General features: G+C 50.6%; 1 protein-coding gene across 5 annotated transcripts in view; it reads right to left on the reverse strand.

Annotated features, from left to right (window-relative positions):
- LOC118097204 (carboxypeptidase inhibitor SmCI-like) overlaps positions 1 to 15152 on the reverse strand; it is a 28558-nt gene extending 13406 nt beyond the window's left edge. The window contains exons 1-7 of one of the 5 annotated variants that reach the window (XM_088657587.1): positions 14572 to 15152; positions 13222 to 13362; positions 11810 to 11906; positions 10199 to 10291; positions 9698 to 9773; positions 9186 to 9262; positions 971 to 8738 (exon numbers count right to left, since the gene is read on the reverse strand). In XM_088657587.1, the coding sequence (XP_088513713.1) occupies positions 8684 to 8738; positions 9186 to 9262; positions 9698 to 9773; positions 10199 to 10291; positions 11810 to 11906; positions 13222 to 13362; positions 14572 to 14671 (639 nt within the window). In that variant the 5' untranslated portion in view covers positions 14672 to 15152 and the 3' untranslated portion in view covers positions 971 to 8683. Of the gene's footprint in view, positions 1 to 970; positions 8739 to 9185; positions 9263 to 9697; positions 9774 to 10198; positions 10292 to 11139; positions 11198 to 11809; positions 11907 to 12128; positions 12179 to 13221 lie in introns of those variants that run through there. The other 4 variants (XM_088657586.1, XR_015946958.1, XM_088657589.1 and 1 more) reach the window with 4 other exon arrangements.
- Positions 15153 to 21100: the final 5948 nt, after the last annotated feature.

A 21100-nucleotide genomic window follows, 5' to 3' on the forward strand; every position in this document is an offset into this window, starting at 1 on the left:
AGGCTGCTGAAATGCCAGTGTATGTATGTATACCCAACACAACTAGGGAAAGAAAAGCATTCAGTATGGCCATCACAAAGGCTTTTTGATTTATTACCATATGCAGATTGTTAAGGTAATAATGACAGAAGCCAACCAATATTGATGGGCAATATCTCAGAGCCCACAAGACCTTTTTGTAGACACAATGTCTTGGTTCAGACATCACTTTATACCATGGTCAGTCTTAACCATGGTTTACTGCAGAATGCTGGTACATGGGGCAAAGATGGTTGCTGTTTCAGTGCTCCTGCTGCTGCCATTCTGCTAAGAGCAGAACCATCAGTCCAAAGGCACCACATGTACACACCAATGCACATATGCAGTCACCTCCAAACTAAGAGGAATCTCAATTGTAGATCCCTGTCTTGCATGGAGGAGCAATGTGCACATACATCCATAAGCAGAACCAGTCCCTTCGCACTGATGCCAAATGCTCCAGAACACGAGGAAAGCTGTCGTATCTCTAAAGGAGTGAACATTAGGTGTACAAAGAAAATATTGAGAAGGGTCCAGGCTGTTAACTTTTGTGGTAAGTCAGGGGTGAGGCAAGGAGGGCAACTGGATTCAGTAAGGACCACTACACTGCAGAAAATAAAAGGAAGCGACCCTGTGATGAAAGGGGTGCCCTTTCTCAGTGTAAGCAGTTAAGAGGCACCCTGGAGCTGTGAGGATCCTAAGGACCTTGAATGATAGGGATCTTTCCACCTGCACTCCCTTGAATCAACACTCTGTTCCTTGGACTAGGACATGATGATAAGGAAAGAACGGAACCTGTTCCTCTTTAGATTCTCTCCTCCCACCTCCTCAAAGGCCTAAAGCCATCCAAGAAGCTTTGCCAACCATTCCACAATCCCTCTTTCTTTTCTCTTCCAATCTTTTTAAGAAGTCTCATAATTCAGTCTTTGTCTCATTTTTTTTATAAAAAAACCTGATTATCTGTGGAAGCTTCCGTCTCTTTTATGTTGCCCTTCCATGCTTCTCTGCTTTTCTGAGTGATTTCCCAAGCTGCATTCTTGCTCCATAGCAGCCTTCTCCAACATGATGGTCCCCAGTTGGTCTTCCAGGAGGTAAGCCCCTCTCCCCTCAACTGGCTGGAAGCAAAATACAGTAGCCAAGAGCTAGTCTTTGTTTCTAGTCAGGTCTTGGGGTGGAAGCTCGAGAGACACAGAGAATCTGAAGTTGCTCTCTGTGCTGACACAAGAACTATGACTTTGCGGGGGACTGAAAACCTAATGGGGAATGAAGATATCTGAAACAGCAGCGTGGGACTTGTGTCTGCCTACTGTAGGGCAGCTGAGGAAGAGGCAGTGGAGAGGCTCCAAGCCTTGGAGAGGCTCACGCCGCCCCCATGGGTGCAGATTGCCCCCCCCCGGGCTACAGTACATGCTCCTGCACCAAGCACCCGAGCGGCTAGCTATGCCGCTGTCCCCAGTGACCTTCATTCCAAAGAAATGGAACCCTGGCTAAGTGCTGGCAGTGGCACCTCTGAAGTCTCTTACCACTCAGAGATTGGGTTGGGTGCAATATTTGTGGGATCTGCAGCATATAGCATGACTTGCCTTGGAAAGTGATCCTCACCACTGTAGAACCGGTGTTATTTTCCTAGAGGAAGAGGTGCTGGAACTCACCATGAATGCCTCCCTTGTTCTTTTATAATGGCAATGGTGCCCACCTGAGAGGTGCTGGAACTGAGATCTGGTGAGTTCCAGCTGAATAAAAGCCCTGAGTAGAACTAGTTGTTTAAGCAAAGCTCACAGTCCAGAGACTGACTGACAGTACATTTAGAACATACTTACTGTGCTGACTGCTATATATTTTGTATTAAGTTGTTCTTCTGTCAATGCTTTCTGCCTTCGGGCATTTTTAAAGATAAAGGTAAAGGTAAAGGGACCCCTGACCATTAGGTCCAGTCGTGACCGACTCTGGGGTTGCGTGCTCATCTCGCTTTATTGGCCGAGGGAGCCAGCGTATAGCTTCTGGTTTGCCGCTTCTGGCAAACCAGAGCAGCACATGGAAACGCCGTTTACCTTCCCACTCTAGCGGTTCCTATTTATCTACTTGCATTTTGACATGCTTTCGAGCTGCTAGGTTGGCAGGAGCTGGGACCGAGCAACGGGAGCTCACCCCGTCACAGGGATTCGAACCGCCGACCTTCTGATCAGCAAGCCCTAGGCTCAGTGGTTTAACCACAGCGCCACCTGGGCTTTTTAAAGATACCATGGCCAAATTGTGCATGCTAGTTCCTAAGATCACAGAGCAGATTTTTGATTGTTTGGATGCTATTTTGAATCAAGATGGTGAACTGAACCTTTCATAACTGCATTTATTCGAGTGGGAGTATCCTTAGGATTCCCGAGCAACACTGGCTTACAGGGTTGCAATTCTATCATATACAGTAGTACCTTGGGTGACAAACGCTTCGGGTTACAAACGCTTCGGGTTACAAACTCCGCTAACCCGGAAGTAGTACCTCTGATTGAGAACTTTGGATGAGAACGGAAATCGCGCACCAGTGGTGCGGCGGCAGTGGGAGGCCCCATTTGCGAAAGTGCGCCTCAGGTTAAGAACGGTTTCGGGTTAAGAATGGACCTCCGGAACAAATTACGGTACTGTTATGTACTGAGCTGAATCCTAGAACAATAGGATTCAGAATCAGCGGGAGCTACCCAATCCAACTCCAGGTGGAAGTGAATCCGCAACCTGATTGGCCTGCTGGAGCAGCCAATCAGGCGGCTGGCAGAAGTGAATCTGCTACCTGATTGGCCTGTAGGAGCAGCCAATCAGGCTGCAGGCAGAAGTCAATCCACAATATAATTGGCCCACAGGTGTAGCCCTGAAGTAGCCAATCACGCAAGGCCCATTGTGTAAATAATGTATATAAGCAGATGGTTTTGGGAAAAGAGCCATTCGTCTTCTCTTCTCCTCCTTGATGACTATGAGCTGAATAAAGAGCATGAAATTCACTCTCGACTCCGAGTATATTTCACTGGCGACGAAGGTGGGATCCTGCTGAGCTGACCGCCACCACGCACTGCACCGCAGCACCGCCACCTGCTGCACCGCTGCATCGCACCGTGCATCCAGGCTTCAGCTCCAGGACCCAAGGAACCCAGAATGGCAACCGACAGCAGCTTCTCGCCATTCAAACCAGCATCAGGAGACTGGGAAGGGTACGCCGCCCGTTTCAACTTCCTCCTGCAAGCGAAAGAAGTCACCAACGATGCCATGAAGAGGGCGACATTCTTCAGCGTCTGTGGAGAGGAGACGTTTGAAATCGCCCGGGCTCTCCTTGCACCTAGAGATGTCGCTACCGTCTCTTACAAAACAATAATGGAACGGCTGAAGGAGCACTTCTCACCACAGCCCTCGGGGGTAGCTTGCCGAAATGCCTTCTACGCAAAGCGGCAAGCCCCGGGGGAAACCATAACTGGGTTTGTGACCTCCCTCCGCCAAGCCGCCCGGTTATGCAACTTCTCAGAATTGGAGAACATGCTTTGTGACCGCCTCGTCGGTGGCCTGAGGGACGAGATGTTGCAACGACGCCTCTACGCCAAAAAAGACCTCACGTTCCAGATTGCTCTGGAGGAAGCCCTGGCAACCGAAGCCGCCGAGAGGTCAACGCAAGAGGCACGACCGGCCCCGCCATCCCAACCGAGGGTCTACCACGAAGACCTCACCGACGAATCCGAATCTGACAGGGAGGAAGTACACCGAGTACAGCGGCGCACTCAAGCAGCACACACACCACAGCAGCCTCGACGAGGAGGGAACTGTGCAAGCTGCGGGGAGAACCACGAGAGGAGGACCTGTCGTTTCCGCAACGCAGAGTGCAGGCAGTGCAGAAAATTGGGACACATCGCCCGGGTGTGTCGGGCTCGACTCACCCGTCGACAAGCATCAGATGACCGACCCAGGAGCCCCAGGTCACACGGCACCATGCACCAAGGCAACTCAACGGAGATCACGGACTACCAGGTATTCCAGTTGCCCCATCCCAGCACAGAGAAAATTTATATAGAGGTACAGATAGAGGGAGCCCCATGCCGCATGGAGCTGGACACGGGTTCAACTCTATCCATAATCTCGGCCCGAACATTAAGGGAACTGTGCCCTAATGGGGGTCCCAAACTAAGGCCGGCCCCATTCACCCTCCGGGACTTCCAGAAACGTAAGGTCCCTACTATGGGGGTGGGGACCTTCAGGGTGCAATATCGAGGGCGAAAGCAACAATTGGACTTGCTGGTAGTTAAGGGCCCCTACGTTAGCTTACTGGGACTGGAATGGTTTGGACCTCTGGGGCTAGCCGTTACCGGGGTGAACCGCACTAGCTTACAAGTGGACGTGGACGCCATATGCAAAGAGTTTCCAGGGGTTTTCGATGGGGCATTGGGACGATATACAGGACCCCCCATTGCCCTACAGCTAGACCCCGCTGTACGACCCATCAGACACAAGGCCCGCCGGGTCCCGTTCGCCCTGAAACCCCGCATAGACGAGGAATTGGACCGGCTCGTGGAGCAAGGAGTGCTGGAGCCGGTGCCCAACGCCCCCTGGGAAACTCCAATTGTCACACCCGTCAAGCCTAACGGTTCGGTCCGCATCTGTGCAGACTACAAATGCACCATAAACAAGGCTCTCACGGCCCATGCATACCCAGTGCCAGTGGTCAGCCATGTCCTCGCCACCCTGGCTGGGTCAAAAATCTTTGGCAAACTGGACTTGGCCCAAGCGTATCAACAGTTGCCTGTGGACGAAGCCACAGCAGAGGCTCAGACGATTGTGACGCACAGAGGGGCATTCAGAGTAAAGCGGCTGCAATTTGGCGTTAGCGTGGCACCAGGCATATTCCAGAATCTAATGGACTCTCTCCTCAAAGGGATTCCTGGCGTCACCCCCTTCTTCGATGATGTACTGATCGCCGGGCCCACACCAGAGGAATTTGAGGACCGCCTCCGCTCCGTCCTGCACCGTTTCCAGACGGCGGGCCTCAAGGTGAAGCGGGAAAAGTGTTTACTGGGAGTGCCGCAGGTGGACTTTCTGGGATTTAAGGTGGACGCAGAAGGGGTCCATCCAACCGGTGACAAGGTACGGGCCATTTGTGAGGCCCCAGCGCCCAAGAGCAAGCCCGAACTTCAGTCATTCTTGGGACTATTGAACTTTTACCATGCCTTCCTTCCACATAAGGCAGCGGTAGCGGAGCCCCTACACAGACTCCTAGATAAAAGGGCCCCTTGGGTGTGGGGCCAGCGACAAAGGGCCGCATTCCAGGCAGTCAAGGACTTGCTCGTCTCGAACTCGGTCTTAGCACACTTCGACGAGAGGCTGCCAGTGGTGCTGGCATGCGACGCCTCTCCCTATGGCATCGGCGCTGTCCTGGGACACCAACTCCCGGATGGAAGAGAGGTGCCGGTGGCATACTTCTCCCAGACGCTTGCTGCAGCCGAACGAAACTACTCACAGATTGACAAGGAGGGTCTGGCAATCGTGAAGGGCGTAAAAAAATTCCATGATTTCTTGTACGGGCGGCCCTTTACCATAGTGACTGACCACAAGCCGTTGCTTGGCCTGTTTGCCCCTGAGAAGCAGACCCCCCAAGTGTTGTCTCCACGTGTCCTCAGGTGGTCAATTTTCCTTGCCGGCTACCAGTATGCACTAATCCACCGCCCTGGGAAGGCGATGGGCCACGCAGACGCCCTCAGCAGGCTACCACTACCAGAAACAGGCCCCGACCCAGCGCCTGCACAAGAGGTTATGACCCTGGAGCTGCTTCCCGACCGACCCATTCAGGCACAAGAAGTTGCGCACCATTCCACAAAAGATAGGGTCATCTCCCGGGTCCTGGACTGGGTGTGGCGAGGATGGCCCAGCAGCAGCCCCGGGCCAGAATTCGCTGGCTACACAAACCGCAAACATGAACTGTCGGCCCACAAGGGGTGCCTGTTATGGGGAAGCAGGGTTGTTGTTCCCCAGCCCCTCCGCAAAAGGGTCCTCACAGCCCTACACGAGACACACCCAGGGGTAGTGAGGATGAAGGCCCTTGCCAGGAGTTATGTGTGGTGGCCGGGGATTGACAGAGAGATAGAGGCCTGGGTCCAACACTGCCAGACCTGCCAAGAATCCCGCCCGGATCCCCCAAGGGCCCCAGTCCAGCCCTGGGAGTCCGCCCGACATCCATGGTCACGCTTGCACGTGGACTTCGCTGGCCCCTTCCAGGGAAAAACATTCTTCATAGTGGTGGATTCCTACACCAAATGGCTGGAGGTCGCACTGGTACCATCCACTTCTACGGCGGCAGCCATCAGGGTACTACGTAAGCTGTTTGCGACCCACGGGCTCCCTGACACCCTCGTCTCGGACAATGGAACCGCATTCACGTCAGAGGAGTTCCAGACCTTCACAGCGCAGAACGCCATCCGCCACATCCGCTCAGCACCATTCCACCCTGCCACCAATGGCCAAGCGGAGCGCATGGTGCGGACCACCAAGGACAGCCTCCGCCGCATGACACAAGGGGACTGGGAATACCGCCTTGCCACATTTCTTCTAGCACAGCACAGCACCCCAAGCACAACGACGGGCCGGAGCCCAGCTGAATTACTAATGGGCCGGCGCCTTGCAACTAGACTGGACCGACTTCACCCCGACAGAGCTCAGGATGAGGTAGTGGTGGGGAAAGGCAGGAACCCCCGGACATTTGTGGCCCAGGACCCAGTGTATGCAAAGAATTTTGGGGCAGGCCCAGCATGGGTACCCGCCACAGTCACCAAGGTGACCGGTCCCGTGTCGTACGAGGTACTAACGGAAGGGGGGCAATGTTGGCGCCGCCACTGCGACCAGCTACGGCGACGATTCCCAGGAGGAACCCGGGAGGAGAGCGGGACAGAGGGGTCCCAAGGGGACAGCAGGGCAGTGAGGCCTGTAGAGCAAGAGGGGTGGGCAGGGGAAGCAGAAGCAGTAGGCACAGAGGGGCGCCCCGAGGCTGGAAGGACACCGGAACCAGAGCTACAACCTAGTGGTTCAGTGGCGCCAGACCAGACAGCCCCGGCACAGCCAGCAGCCTCGGAACACGAGCCAGAACCAGAACCCCTGACCAAGGAACACCCCAGGCCACAACGCACACGGAGGCGGCCAGCAGACCTTGGGGACTACGAATGCAACTTCCCGGGCAGGACTGGAACTTAGAGGGGAGGGGTGTTATGTACTGAGCTGAATCCTAGAACAATAGGATTCAGAATCAGCGGGAGCTACCCAATCCAACTCCAGGTGGAAGTGAATCCGCAACCTGATTGGCCTGCTGGAGCAGCCAATCAGGCGGCTGGCAGAAGTGAATCTGCTACCTGATTGGCCTGTAGGAGCAGCCAATCAGGCTGCAGGCAGAAGTCAATCCACAATATAATTGGCCCACAGGTGTAGCCCTGAAGTAGCCAATCACGCAAGGCCCATTGTGTAAATAATGTATATAAGCAGATGGTTTTGGGAAAAGAGCCATTCGTCTTCTCTTCTCCTCCTTGATGACTATGAGCTGAATAAAGAGCATGAAATTCACTCTCGACTCCGAGTATATTTCAGGTACCTCTATAGATTTTCTGCATCTTTTGGCCGTGTGTGTCTCTGTGTGTTTTGTTTTGTTTTGTTTTAGCAGCTGGTCCCAGTAAAGTACCTTGATGCCCATGTTTAATGGATATCCATGAATGCTTCTTTCCAGGAGAGAAAATTTGGACCTTTCCCTTTTCTTGCTCTGATAACAGTGCTTTATATTGCATTGCCTTCTTAACCAAACCGATGCCATCTAGTTTGCACTGAGAGATTCCGTTTTGAGGCCGTGAAGTTCTGTTTACAAAAGGAGGCCATCGGTTTGAGGGAAAGGATCAGGCTCAGCCATTGCTTCTCCAAGCCTTAAGTCATTTTCTGTTCGATTTCCAGCGGGTCGAATCCAGGCAGAACAATGGCACAAGAGCTGCCACACACCTGTTGTCCAGCTGATTTTCCTTACCTTTATTATTAATCTCACTTCCCCACCCCCAGAAAGTAAAATATATGCTTGATGTTCCTCCAAATCTGCATGATTAATTAAGCCATTTAACTCACGGGAGGGGAGGGATTCTCTCAGGATTGACTAAATGCCATGGGGCTTTGATGCCACGTGGCCACCTGCCATGGATGCTTTCGCTGAGATTCCTGCCTTGCAGAGGGTTGGACTAGATGATCCTTGGGAGTACCTTCCAACTCTACAATTGTGTGATTCTATGATTGCAGGCACCTACCAAGTTGGAGTTTATGGACCTTGAGCGATGGTGTTTCGGGAACGTTTGGGATTCTTCGTCTAGCTCTTATATGGCAGGACTTTGTCTGTGAAACGCAGGCAACACAGACAGCCCGTCTCTGCTTTCCGACTCGAGTGATAAATTACACTCAAAAGATCCGATACCCTGCCGTCTCTGGCTGGGAACAACCGAAGGCAGCGCTAGCTAGTGGTTTCAGTGTTGATGATTATCGTCTTGTCTGCCAGTTGTGTGTGCCTGATATGCTGTATTTCTTAAATAAATATTCTTTTGATTTAATAATGCTAAAGAGTTTTTGTCCCAGTTGTTCTGGGGCTCTGCCCCAGGTCTCTCTATAAGAAGAGTACTAGAGCCATCTGCTACATTACATTGATATTTCGCCTTTTCTTCAAGGAGGTCCTTGCAACAACAACCCTGTGAAGTAGGTTAGGCTGAGAGTGAGTGACAGGCCCAAGGTTACCCAGTGAGCTTCCTGACTGAGTGGGGATTCGAACCCTAGTCTCCCAGGTCCTAGTCCTGCTTGTTAACATTGTTAACATTGTTTTATAGATTACTAGCTGGCCCTGCCACGTGTTGCTGTGGCTCAGTTTGTTAAATGGAGGCTCAGAGACCCCCTTCAGACTCCCCTGACCATGAGAGTCTCCCTGTTTCCCCCCCACCTGTATTCCTGTGTCTCCCCCCAACCTGTACCGACCCATCACCTATACCTGTCTCCTTTTCTGGCCTCCCGTACCCCACCCAGGCAAGGCTTGACCTATCCCTGACTCATATTCAGTCCCAGCCCCACCCCACCCAGGGAAGGGCTTACCTATCCCTGCCCCCTATTTCGGTCGCCCCTATCCCACCCAGGCAAGGTCTTACCTATCCCTGCCCCTGCAGTCTATCTCCTTGGGTGGGCTTGATTCTGGGGCAGGATTGATCTCAGGGGGCTGTTTGACCTGTGGAGAGGCATAAAGAAGGTCTAAATTAAAGGGAAGTGAAAAAAATGGGGAAACATAATAAAATTAGGATAAATTGTATGCATTTGTGTAATTTAAGTAGGGGTGTGTTAGGGATAGAGGGTATTGGGGAAGTTGTGATGGTTAGAGTTATGTGTGGTGGGGGGGATGTTGGGGGGTTGACATGATAGGAGATGGGAGTTGTGTATGTGGGGGGGGGGTCAGGGGTTAGTGTAGGACAGGCATCCCCAAACTTCGCCCCTCCAGATGTTTTGGACTACAATTCCCATCATCCCTGACCACTGGTCCTCTTAGCTAGGGATCATGGGAGTTGTAGGCCAAAACATCTGGAGGGCCGCAGTTTGGGGATGCCTGGTGTAGGAAATGTGGACTGTGTAAAGTTATGGAGGGTATGTCCAATATGTGTCATCTTACCTGGACAGCGGATTCGATCTGTCTCCCTGGGTGGGCAGGATCCTGGGGTGGGTTGGATCTCGGGGAGTTGTTTGACCTGTGCAGAGGCATAAAGGTGGTCTAAATTGAGGGGAATTTAAAAGGGGGGGGGAGTGGGCAGGATTTTGGCAGTATGTTGGATGTTGTTTGTTGGATGTCCACTGGAGGGGGCACTTTTTGTACAGAAATCCAGGTTTCTACCTGTCCTACGTGTGTCATCTGGCCAATGTAAGTGGATAGAAACACTCCCACATGAGCACCTGATGTTGTGGGCAAATTTGAGGGTGATCGGGGAGGTTAGGCAAGGAACTGGGTGAAACTGAGGCTCATGTAGTCCAACAGCCCTTCAGTGCAGGAATCTCAACACAGAATTATACAATGGTAGAGTTGGAAGGGACCCCCAAGGGTCATCCAGTCCAACCCACAGCAAGGCCAGGGATTGAACCCGCCACATTGGAGTCCTCTGCAGCAAGCAATACTTACAGACGGCAACAATCACTGCAAAGGGGAGGAAGCACATCCCGGCAGTTCCTGCGATGACAGGCGTCAGGTCCACCGGTGCAGCGCATCCTTGCTCTGTGAAGAAAACAACAGCCAGGCCAAAGTTTTAAGCTATGTTAAAAACCTTTTCCCCAAACCAGGGCTTTAGGGGCAGCGGACTCAGCTGGGAAGAGAGAAGAGGAGTACAGGGATATTTAAAAAATAAATAAATTAGGTTGGGTGTGTGACGAAATTGAAAATGTTCTGTTATATTTTTCTTTTGCAACCGGCCTATCAAGGGTTAACTCAGACTCCAGGTTGAACTGACTGAACATTCCATGAGGCTGAACAGCCGTTTTATCAGTTGAGAGGGTGCTTGGGAGCGGGAGTGTGAGGGTGGTTGAAAGGAAGGTCTGTGAGAGTAGGTTTAGGTTAGGTTTTTGTGAGGATATCAATTATACGATTAGCAAAGATATTAACACTGAAACTAAGCTTGTTCACAAGAAACCTTGATGCCACCATTACGAACTTAAGCAAATAAATCTACATCGTTAAAGTGCCAGTCATAAAGTCGACTGCGTTATTTTCCAGCAAAGGTACATGAAACTCATTTGTGTGGACACTCTTTAAAAAGACAAAACTTCCTTCAATAGTGGCATGGGTAGTTTATGTCTTTGAGGTGCACTAAAGGGGCGAAATAGGCAGACAGACCCAGGGGGTCACAAAGTTACCTCAGGGGAGAGGCAAGCTTTTACAGTAGGGGATTTCTAGTGGTTGAACCCCTTACACTGAGGACACAAGGGATAGTCTCGTTTATAGCCCAGAGTTTAAAAGGGTACCTGGTCACGCTTATGCTGGAAGAGGACTCTCTTTTATTTTAAAAACCCACGAGTGCTAGAGGGTTTAAAGAAAGGCTAGAGGGATAAGTGGGAGGTTTGATTTACCTCAGAAATCCCTGTTAGTTCTTTCCCCAAACCAGGGCTTTAGGGGCAGCCGACTCAGCTGGGAAGAGAGAAGAGGAATGCAGGGATATTAAAAAAATAATAATTTTAGGTTCTGTGTCCTTGCTTCTCCATTTGAGCCTACCTGCTTTTGTAGGTTTCATGGTATTTTGACAAACACACAAGCATAGCTGCCAAGTTTTCCCTTTTCTCGCGAGGAAGCCTATTCAGCATGAGGGAATTTCCCTTTAAAAAAGGGAGAACTTGGCAGCTATGCACACAAGACCTAACCGGTTGTGCTTTTATTCACTATATCATATCAAATAACTTATAGTTCAAGGGAAATAACTCATAAAGTTCAACGGAGGAAGCAGAAGACCCAGTAACTGTTATAAAAATAACTGTTATATTAACCCAGTTATTTGATATGACATAGTGAATAACATATTTTATTTATGTAAGAGCACAAGGAACCTCGGATCTGCAAGCCCCTCAGACTACAAGTGCATGGCGGTTTCTAGGAGTGCCTTACCTTTTTTTTCTTTTCATTTTTTATTTACTTTACTAGGTTTGCATAACAAAAGCATAAGTTCATTCCACAAATCTTTACAATTTGCCCCTTTCCCCCCCCCCCCAGACTGCAAGCGCATGGCAGTTTCTAGGAGTGCCTTACCTGCAGATGATGTGTTGCCATTGCTGAGCGAGATGCTTCACCTTCCTGTCCAAGTTGTGCAGATATAAGGTCAGGATCCTGCACAACCTAAGAAAAACTAGAGAAGCAGGGCAACATAAGAACATAATAAGAGTCTGCTGGATCAGGCCAGTGGTCCGTCTAGATGACTCTCAGTGTCTACAATTCTATGACCTTTGGGGAACTGGGACAGATTATGCTGTCCGTCTGATTTTTCATGGAATCACAGAATTGTAGAGTTGAAAGGGGACCCCCAAAGTCATCTAGTCGAACCCCCTGCACTTCAGGAATCAAGACTCGCCTGCATGCTGCTACATGGCGCTTTTTCTTCTTTTTGAGACGAAGAAGAATCTGTTGGAGAACAGCAAGGCAAAAAGAACAGAGCTGAAGGCAACAGAGGGACGGCAACAGAGGCAGGGGGGCGGGGAGGTGAACGGGTCTGAATCCTTTTCATAGTCTGCAGGGCCTGTTCAAGGCTTTCTGCCATCTGAAGCAGAGGACAAGGAGGTTCCTACTCCCAGGCAGATGGCTGAATCCTATTTCAACATCCTCCCTTACACCCCGAGGACAGCGGCTTGGTTTAGTGGGTGCAGGATCTGAGCCCAAGAGCACCCTTGCCTCCTGTGGATCCCAACAGCTTGAATTCACAAGCCTTCCTGCCTCCGAATGTGGAGGCAGAGCAGAGCCATTGTGGCTGGGAGCCAGCCATAGCCTTCTCCTCCTCCATGAACTTGTCCAATCCCCTTCTTTAAATTGGCCCTCACTGCTTCCTCTAAAAGCATCAGAACAGCACAGAGGGAGAGACAGGAGGGGGGTCATTTTGTCCAGGCAGGAGAAATGCCCGTACAAAGAGAGTGCGAAGATGCATCTGTCCCTCTGCCTCCACTGTCAGAGGTGATCTGCATCTGAAAGCCACTTGCAGCTACCGGCAGTAATCACAAGTGAGTAGAGGGCTAAAGATAAAGGGTCCCCTGACCATTAGGTCCAGTCGTGACCCACTTTGGGGTTGCGGAGCTCATCTTGCGTTCTTGGCCGAGGGAGCCAGCAGGACTAAGCCACTTCTGGCGAACCAGAGGAACACAGGGAAACATCGTTTACCTTCCCGCTTGGAGTGGTACCTATTTATCTGCTTGCACTTTGACGTGCTTTTGAACTGCTAGGTTGGCAGAAGCAGGAACCGAACAACAGGAGCTCACCAGGAGCTCACCCTGTCGTGGGAATTTGAACCGCCCGACCTTCTGATCGGCAAGCCCTAGGCTCAGAATTCTAGAGTTAGAAGGGACACCCAAGGGTCATCTAGTCCAACCCCCTATGAGGCAGGAATCTCAACTAAAAGCATCCATGACAGATGGCTGTCCAAGCTCTGCTTAAAAACTGTGCTGCGGCTTACTTACCCACAGGCAGGAAAGAAGCAGAAGAAGCCGCAACGACAACAAACGGTCTATGTCCTCCATCATGTTTGTCATTTGGGGCAACTGCTCTGCTGCTCTGACCGGACTTCAGGCAGGGAGTTCTGTTGTCTCCCGTGGTAACGCCTGCATCACAAATGTCTTCTGTGACATTCTGTGATGCTCAGGGCCTCTCTGTGATCAGTCAGCCAGCAGCAGAATGGGTGGCATTCATCCAGCCCTCTGAGCTGGGCTGGGCTGAGAGGCAACTGCCCCCTAACCCTGAGAATGAGGTTACGATTCTGAAATGAGAGGACCTGAAGCTCAAGCCGAAACAAAATAATAATAATAATAATAATAATAATAATAAATTCCTTCCGGTAGCACCTTTGTTGTTGTTTAGTCATTTAGTCATGTCCAACTCTTCGTGACCCCATGGACCAGAGCACGCCAGGCCCTCCTGTTTTCCACTGTCTCCCGCAGTTTGGTCAGACTCATGTTGGTGGCTTTGAGAACACTGTCCAACCATTTTATTCACATAGGGCGACTTTCTGGGCTGCTGGGGAAGCCTGCCTAGGCTGCTGCCTGTCCTTGGGGCCCCAATCCCCCTCCGGAAAGCCTCTGCTGCCCCCAAAAGTGGAGTGCGCAGAACAATGGCAACGCTGCCGCCCCATTTTGCTTGTGCATGGCGCCAGGAGGAGCAGCTCAGCGCCACCCTGGGCACTCGGCAAGCGGGCCTCCCCTTTGCCTCCAGCCTCCCCAGCATGAAGCTAGGACCAAGCAGTTGCGTAATTAAAAGAAGATGAGAAAAAAATCAGCAAAGCAATTCTGTGGCTAATTGACCAATTCCTTTAAATAGGGTCTATTAATGAAGTTCACACTTTTGACAACCAGTCTGATGCTTTTGGATCAAAATATTCCTAGACACAAGCATGGGCGGCCTACCCAGCATGGGGCGGGGGGGCAGCTGTCCCCCCAGAAGCATATAAATAAATAAATAAATAAATCGTCCTGCTTCACTGTGGCTGCAGCTGAGCTGGAGACGCGTCGGGTCCCGCAAGAAGAGCCTGAAGCAGCTCAGCAAGGCACAGCGGCATCACTAGCCTTCTGGCTGCCCGGGGCGGCAAATCAGAAGGCACCGGGGGCGGGGGGGGGGGCGTCCGTCACGCGCATAAACGCTAGCGACGCCGCTGGGAGGAAGGAACCCGCGCGAAGGGAAAGGAGGAGCAACAGGGAAGCGGCTTCCTCCTCTCCGTTTCTCCCTCCCCTCCTCGAGCTCCAGCGTGAGGGCAGCGTGGGAGCCGCGTCCCTAACCAGCCCAGCCCCAGCCCCAGCCGCAACGCCACCACCACTTACTGCTCCTGCTGGCTGCGGCCCAACGCCGTGCCCAACCCCTCTGGCCCCAACTCCGAGGGCTGCACATGGGCCGCTCCTGGCGGCTGCAACAATAGCCCATGGTGGCGGAGCGCCTCAGCAGCTTCCGGGTTGGCGCGCCCTCGGAGCGTGCAGCAGATGCCGCCACCGCTTCTGCTTGGGCTGCAGCGGCAGCAGGAGCCACGGAAAGGGGAGGGGGCTTCGCAGCAGGAGACGGAGAAGGCGGAGGGGCTCTAAGCCGCAGGCCTTGCCCCCAGGGAGGGACGGAGGGAAAGGAGGGCGGACCTCAGCTCGCGCCCCCGCTGGGTCTGTGGGAAGCGGAGGCAACTTGAGCACGCAGCTGCTCGGCTGCTTGGCCAGCTCTCCCTCCCTGTCTCCCTCCCTCCTCCTCCTTCTCAGGCAGGGCAGCCGTCGGTGGAGGTGGCGAGGGGGCGCCGCGCTGCCCCCCACAAAGTGGAGCCCGGGGGCCCCTACCCCCCTATTGTGACGCCCCTGACCGCACACGCATGCTCTCCCCTGGGGCGGTGCCCAGGATGAAACTTCTTCCCGGAGTCAGTTTCACCTGGGCTCCGTAGCTCCACCCACGTTCCCACTTTGTGGCCCCTCCCCGCCCGTGCCTAGGCCCCACCCATGAACGACCATGGCTTGCCCCCCCCCCCCAGTTTTGATCCTGGGTACGCCCCTGGTTCCTTCTCACTCAAAGCAAGGAACCCTGTTGCAACAGTTCTCTTCTAATCTGCAATAAAGATCAGGCTTAAAAGCCACCTTGCTTCAGTTTTTCTGGTCTGGTCTCTGTTCTTCATTCCCGACTGATAGGAGCCTAAAACGTGCCTTATTTAGTGATCCTATGTCCTTAAGGAAGGTGACATTTTGAGCAAAATTTCATAACAGATTGCTTCCCATGCTTTTCATTACACATTCACACTCACAAACACACACATACGGTACTTAGTAAGTTGTTGCATTGTAACATTTTCATTCAAAGGCTTCCTTGTCATTTTTGAATTGGGGAAAATCTGCTGCTGCCCTAAATGGATGGGAGTTATGATTTAGCAAACGGGACTTGATTCCGTGAAGAGAACTCCTAAAAGTCTGGTTGCTAATTCTTACTTAATTCGTTTTTAGCATGCTGGCAAATAACTTCAGAATGAAACAGCCTTGCCAACCTGGTGCCCTCTCTTTGCTAAAGACTACAACTCCCATCATCCCTGGCCAGGACATCTCCAGGTATGGTTGGGAAGACCCCCTGCCTGAAGACCTTGCAGAGCCACTGCCAGTCAGTGGAGGCAATGCTGACCTCGATGGACCTGGCAGAAGGCACCATCTGCGTGGTGGCAGCCCAGTTATGGAGTTCCTTCCCTAGATATGAATGCCTGACGCGACTTGGTTATTATTATTATTCAATATTACTACACAGTGTGAAGTCATCCTATATTCCTGATAAAGTGTGGTCCCTTGCAATGACTGAAAAGCCTGGAGGGCTTTAACAGAGGATTAGATAAAATCCCTGGAGGACAAGACTTTGGATGCTTATATGCTCTGCCTCTGTGGTTGAAAGCAATAATGCTCCTGAATAGTGGTTGCTGGAGACTCTAAAAAGGGAGAGGCTCTTGTGCCCACATCCTCCTTAGGGGTTTCCCACACACATACGGTAAGTTTGTAACCCGAGGTACCACGGTATTTTGGAAAGCTATTCATATGATATGTGTTTGGACACCACTTCAGATATTGTGTCTAAATGCTATTTAATATTTCCTGAGGTCAAGGAGCAAGTTTTCTTCAATGTTTAGATTCAGTTGGTTGCCATTTTGAATCAAGATGGCAGACTGAAGCTTTCAAAACTGCACTGATGTTAAACAGTGATTTCAAAACTGCACTGGGGTTCCGCTTTTTTGGTTTCTTAGAATTCACGAGCAACAGCAGGTACAAGGCTACTAGTTCGTTCGTATTTTGCATATAACTCATCTAGACTTACCCGGAGCAGGAAACATTTATATGCACTTATCGGAACTCTGTGTATTGGGGTAAAACCCTCCTTTAAAAGACTGTCACCCCTCATTCTCCCCATACTGAAACAAGGGTGAATGGGCTTCAGAAAACAAAGACATCTAAGATAACAATGATAACAACTGTATCTGAAGAAGTGTGCATGCACACGAAAGCTCATACCAAAATAAAAACTTAGTTGGTCTTTAAGGTGCTACTGAAGGAATTTTTTTATTTTACTTCGATCCAGACCAACACGGCTACCTACCTGTAATGATAACAACAACACCTGAGAAATGGAGCCCACTGTATGCAGAAGAATAGGTGAGTTTATTGGCAAGCATGTAAGAAATTTCACCAACTGCTGGTCTTCTTCTTCTTTGGCGATCTCTCGTAGCCGAGTAAGATTGTCTTCCATAAACAGAGTTTCAACAATGAGTCCGTAAGTGACTGTGGAGGCCAATTCTGGATCCGCACATCCTTCCACAGTGGGGACATTGGTTTCCGGGCGGGAGTTGATCACAGTGTGGATTTGCCAAGCGTGCCTTCCTCTTAGCACATTTCTCCCTTGCGTCCTGAGATCAAGTGTCTTCAAAGCCCACAACATGAAAGGTATCCTTCTTTGGATGAACACATGGTTGAGAAGAAGAAGACAGCATTCTGGCTTCCACTGATGCCTCTATTCTACAGGACCCAGGGACATGTTCATGGGTCTGAAAATATTACACGCTGATTTCTGCACAAGAACTCAAGGTGAACCTGAAGAAAGAAGGGAGGCATCCGTACAATTAAATGTGATGGTACATCAGGGATGAATGACTGCTTTGGGGACTCCTGCTTTAGGAAAAAAAGATTGAGTTAGGGGAAATATGATAGAGCATTTTGTGTTCTTATTTTGCATTTTTCTGTTGTGAACCATCCTGTGATCTTCAGATGAAGGGTGGTAAATAAATTTAATGAATGAATGAATGAATGAATGAATGTTGTTCATAGTAAGGAGAGAGTGCACAGGGAATAGGTTTTCCTTCTCTTACACAAGGCTGGAAAAAGCCAATGAGACTGAATGGTGGGAGTGTCAGATCATCCTCCTGCCGCTGAAGTGGCCAATGGCAGCAGGAATTTAGGAGGCATTCCCCTGGGCGCTGTGCCAACTTGACCAGTAGTGGTGCTTGGCGCCATGCCCAGGGGAAGGTTAAATACCCAAAGGCCTAGGAAAAGACCGCAACCTCTTTTCATAGTAAAAACTCCCATCCAAATGTTCATACTCCCTGAAGCCCATAGACATCAGGTGACTACTTGAAATGTCAAGCTAGCATGACCACATGTGCTGTACATTTAAGGTATAATGTGCTTTCCCAAAGGATCCTGTAATTTACTCCTCAAAGAGTTACAAATCCTAGCATGCTTAACAAGCTACACTTCTCAGGAATTTAAAGATGTGATTTAAATGTATGGTGTGTGTATACAGCCTGTAAACAGGGTGTAGAATGTGCTTATATGAGTGCCATTGCCCCCAACGAAATCACACACTATAAATGAATGTGCTTTTCTCTTCTCTTCTCCCTCTCCTCTCACTGTTATTCTACTGATCTTTCAAGAGCATTGCTCTAATTTGTCATTATTATTCATGATCATTATATGGATGGGCTGAGGGTTTATTTCATACCAGCTAAGGGGAAACATGATAATCTAATCTGTTGGCGAGAAGGTAGTTTGCATGGAAAAACATACCATCAAACAGAGTGCATCTCATTACCTCCCTCCTGAACTCGGAGGCTATCCCCTGGAACAAAACTTCTCCTTCTCCCGTGAAGTCAGGATATTGTATTCTTGCCTTCGGTAATGGCCTCGGTCCAGTATACCTGAAGGAGCATCTCCACCCCCATCGTTCTGCCCGGACACTGAGGTCCAGCGCTGAGGGTCTTCTGGCGGTTCCCTCGCTACGAGAAGCCAAGTTACAGGGAACCAGGCAGAGGGCCTTCTCGGTAGTGGCACCCCCCCTGTGGAATGCCCTCCCACCAGAGGTCAAAGAGAACAACCATTACCAGACCTTTAGAAGGCATCTCAAGGCAGCCCTGTTTAGGGAAGCTTTTAATGTTTGATGGATTTTTGTATTTTAATATTTTGTTGGAAACCGCCCAGAGTGGCTGGGGAACCCGGCCAGATGGGCGGGGTATAAATAATAAATTATTATTATTATTTGGAACAGAACCATTGTATGAATTGCATTAAGAGGGAAAGGAAGGTTCTCTGGGTTCCCTGGAAAAGTTCTAAAGAAATCTGTGATCTTACCAGCGCCTACTTGCATTCGTGCATGCATTCCTCTTCAGTTTCAAAGTTATTTTTGTTGCCATTACAACCACCGTATATGAAAGGCTTACACGTCTTGCTTTGGGAATCATAGTAAAAACGAGGATAGGCTGCTTTGCAAGGTCCTGTGTTTCGTGGTTGTTTGCATGTCTCAAGCAGAGATTCTGGCATTACAGGAGAGAAAGAAGAACAAACAGGGCCTGCTCAAGGGGTAGTCTGGGTGGCCCTGCGCCCGCCCACCAGCCGCGGCAAGAAACGGGGCGGAGCAGGGGCGCTGAAGCGATCTCCGCACCACGGCGCCCGAGCGCCTGACATGCTTGAGACAGCCCTCAGCACTAAGACAAGTTTCATTCGTGTGTGTGTGTGTGTGTGTGTGTGTGTGTGTGTGTGTGTGTGTCATAGTTTGAAGAGCAAAGAAGAGGACACATTTGCCAACTTATAGGTCAGTATTGTCTACACTGACTGGCAGCAGCTCTTCAGGGTTTCAGCCAGGGACTCTTTTTCCCAGCTTCACCTGGAGATGCCTGGGATTGAATCTGGGGCCTTCTGCACTCAGAGCAGATGCTCTGCCACTGAGCTATGGCCCTAAAACAAACAGAAGGTTGCATGAGCAGAGAGAGAGGTTTAAAGAGATGGACAGACCCTGGATGAGGCTCTCGCCCACAGGAAGTCATTAGACAGAGGCTGGGCAGCCACTATAGTGTAGGGGGTAGACCTGTGGACTTGAAGGAGGAGGGAAGAAAAGGGACACAGCAGGCAACAGAGAGGGGAGGGGGAAGCGGAGAAAGGGGAGAAAATGGGAGAGGGATCCAGACAGATGGAGAGAGAGGGAAGGAAAGGAAGAGGTTCCAGAGGAGGAGGAGAGGGGAGTGCTGGGGCATCCAGGAAGGAGGCAAAGGACTGAAAAAGCCATGCAGTGGTGAAAGCCCAGGGTGGGGGCAGTGTGTGTGTGTGTGTGTGTGTGTGTGTGTGTGTGTGTGTGTTTAGGGGTCCTCTCATTTTCCTACTCATATTGAAGTACTGCCCCTCAATGAGACCAAACTTAGATTCACAAAATCTTTAGGGGTATGCGTATCCCTGTGTCCCCCCAGAAAAAGAAGCACTGGGGGAGGGGAACACAGCAGCTGAGAAAGGGAGATGGAGCGAGGGGGGAGCGATCAGAAATCGCAGCAGGAGGAAAACCTCTTTGGGGGGATAAAGGGGGGAGCGCAGCAGAGATGCGGTAACGGAGGGAGGGGGGAGAATTAAATCAATAAATCCTAGCTGGGAGAAAGGAGGGTCTCCCTGAGCCAAAGAGAGCCTCGTTTTCTGGAGGGCGCACAGAAAAGGGAGGAGAAGGGTGGTTGGGGGGGGGGGGTAATTGTTGAATGGGAAAAGGGAGTGGGAGAGGGGGGATATGGAGGAGGCCCACCAGGGGAGGGGGGGGAGAGAGAGGCTGCAACCGATTGGGGGGGGGCTTTGATCAGGAAGTGATGCCACAGTGTGGTGGCTGCCTGTTCCTCTGTCTCCCTCCCTCCTGATCTTTCCCCCTTCCTCTCTCACACGTTTGCACACTCACACAAACACACAGGCTGGCACTCCTGGGGATGGGACGGGCAGGCAAGTCCTCCTGTGCCAAGGGCCCTTTTCTGCTGAGGACAAACGAAAAACCCCAGACATTTTGCAACATTTTAGAATTCCGCCTGGACATAAACTTAAAACATGGAAAAGAGGATGTGTCTGGCAAAATACAGATGTATTGCAACCCTAATACACTCTCTCTCTCACACACATATATTATATTATATTATATTATATTATATTATATTATATTATATTATATTATATTATTATTTGGGAGAGGAAGAAGACAAAATTTGAAGGTGTTGTGCTCGTGACTGCAACGAGATTATCTCAAGGAACATTATGATAACTCTGCCCTGGGGTGCAGTAGTCATATTGGCAAAGTGGTAAAATCACAGGAAAAAGAGACCAGAAGAAGTTAGGTAAGGCAAGACAATAATTTCTGTCACTCCTTAATGCAGATTTAGTATACTGCAGAAGAAAATTCACCAACAACTCTTAAGATTTGGTGCAGCCTGGTTTGGGAGGCCTTCATAGAGAAAGGGTGTGAAATGAGAACCTTGAATTCCTGCCTGTCCTTGATGCATTCTGGGATAGTGGGGAGCTGCATCACATGCCACCTGCTTCCTCCAGGCTCCTCCTTTCTCCTCCC

This window comes from Zootoca vivipara, chromosome 14 (genome assembly GCF_965207765.1).
Source record: "Zootoca vivipara chromosome 14, rZooViv2.hap1.1, whole genome shotgun sequence".
NCBI classification, from domain to species: Eukaryota; Metazoa; Chordata; class Lepidosauria; order Squamata; family Lacertidae; genus Zootoca; species Zootoca vivipara.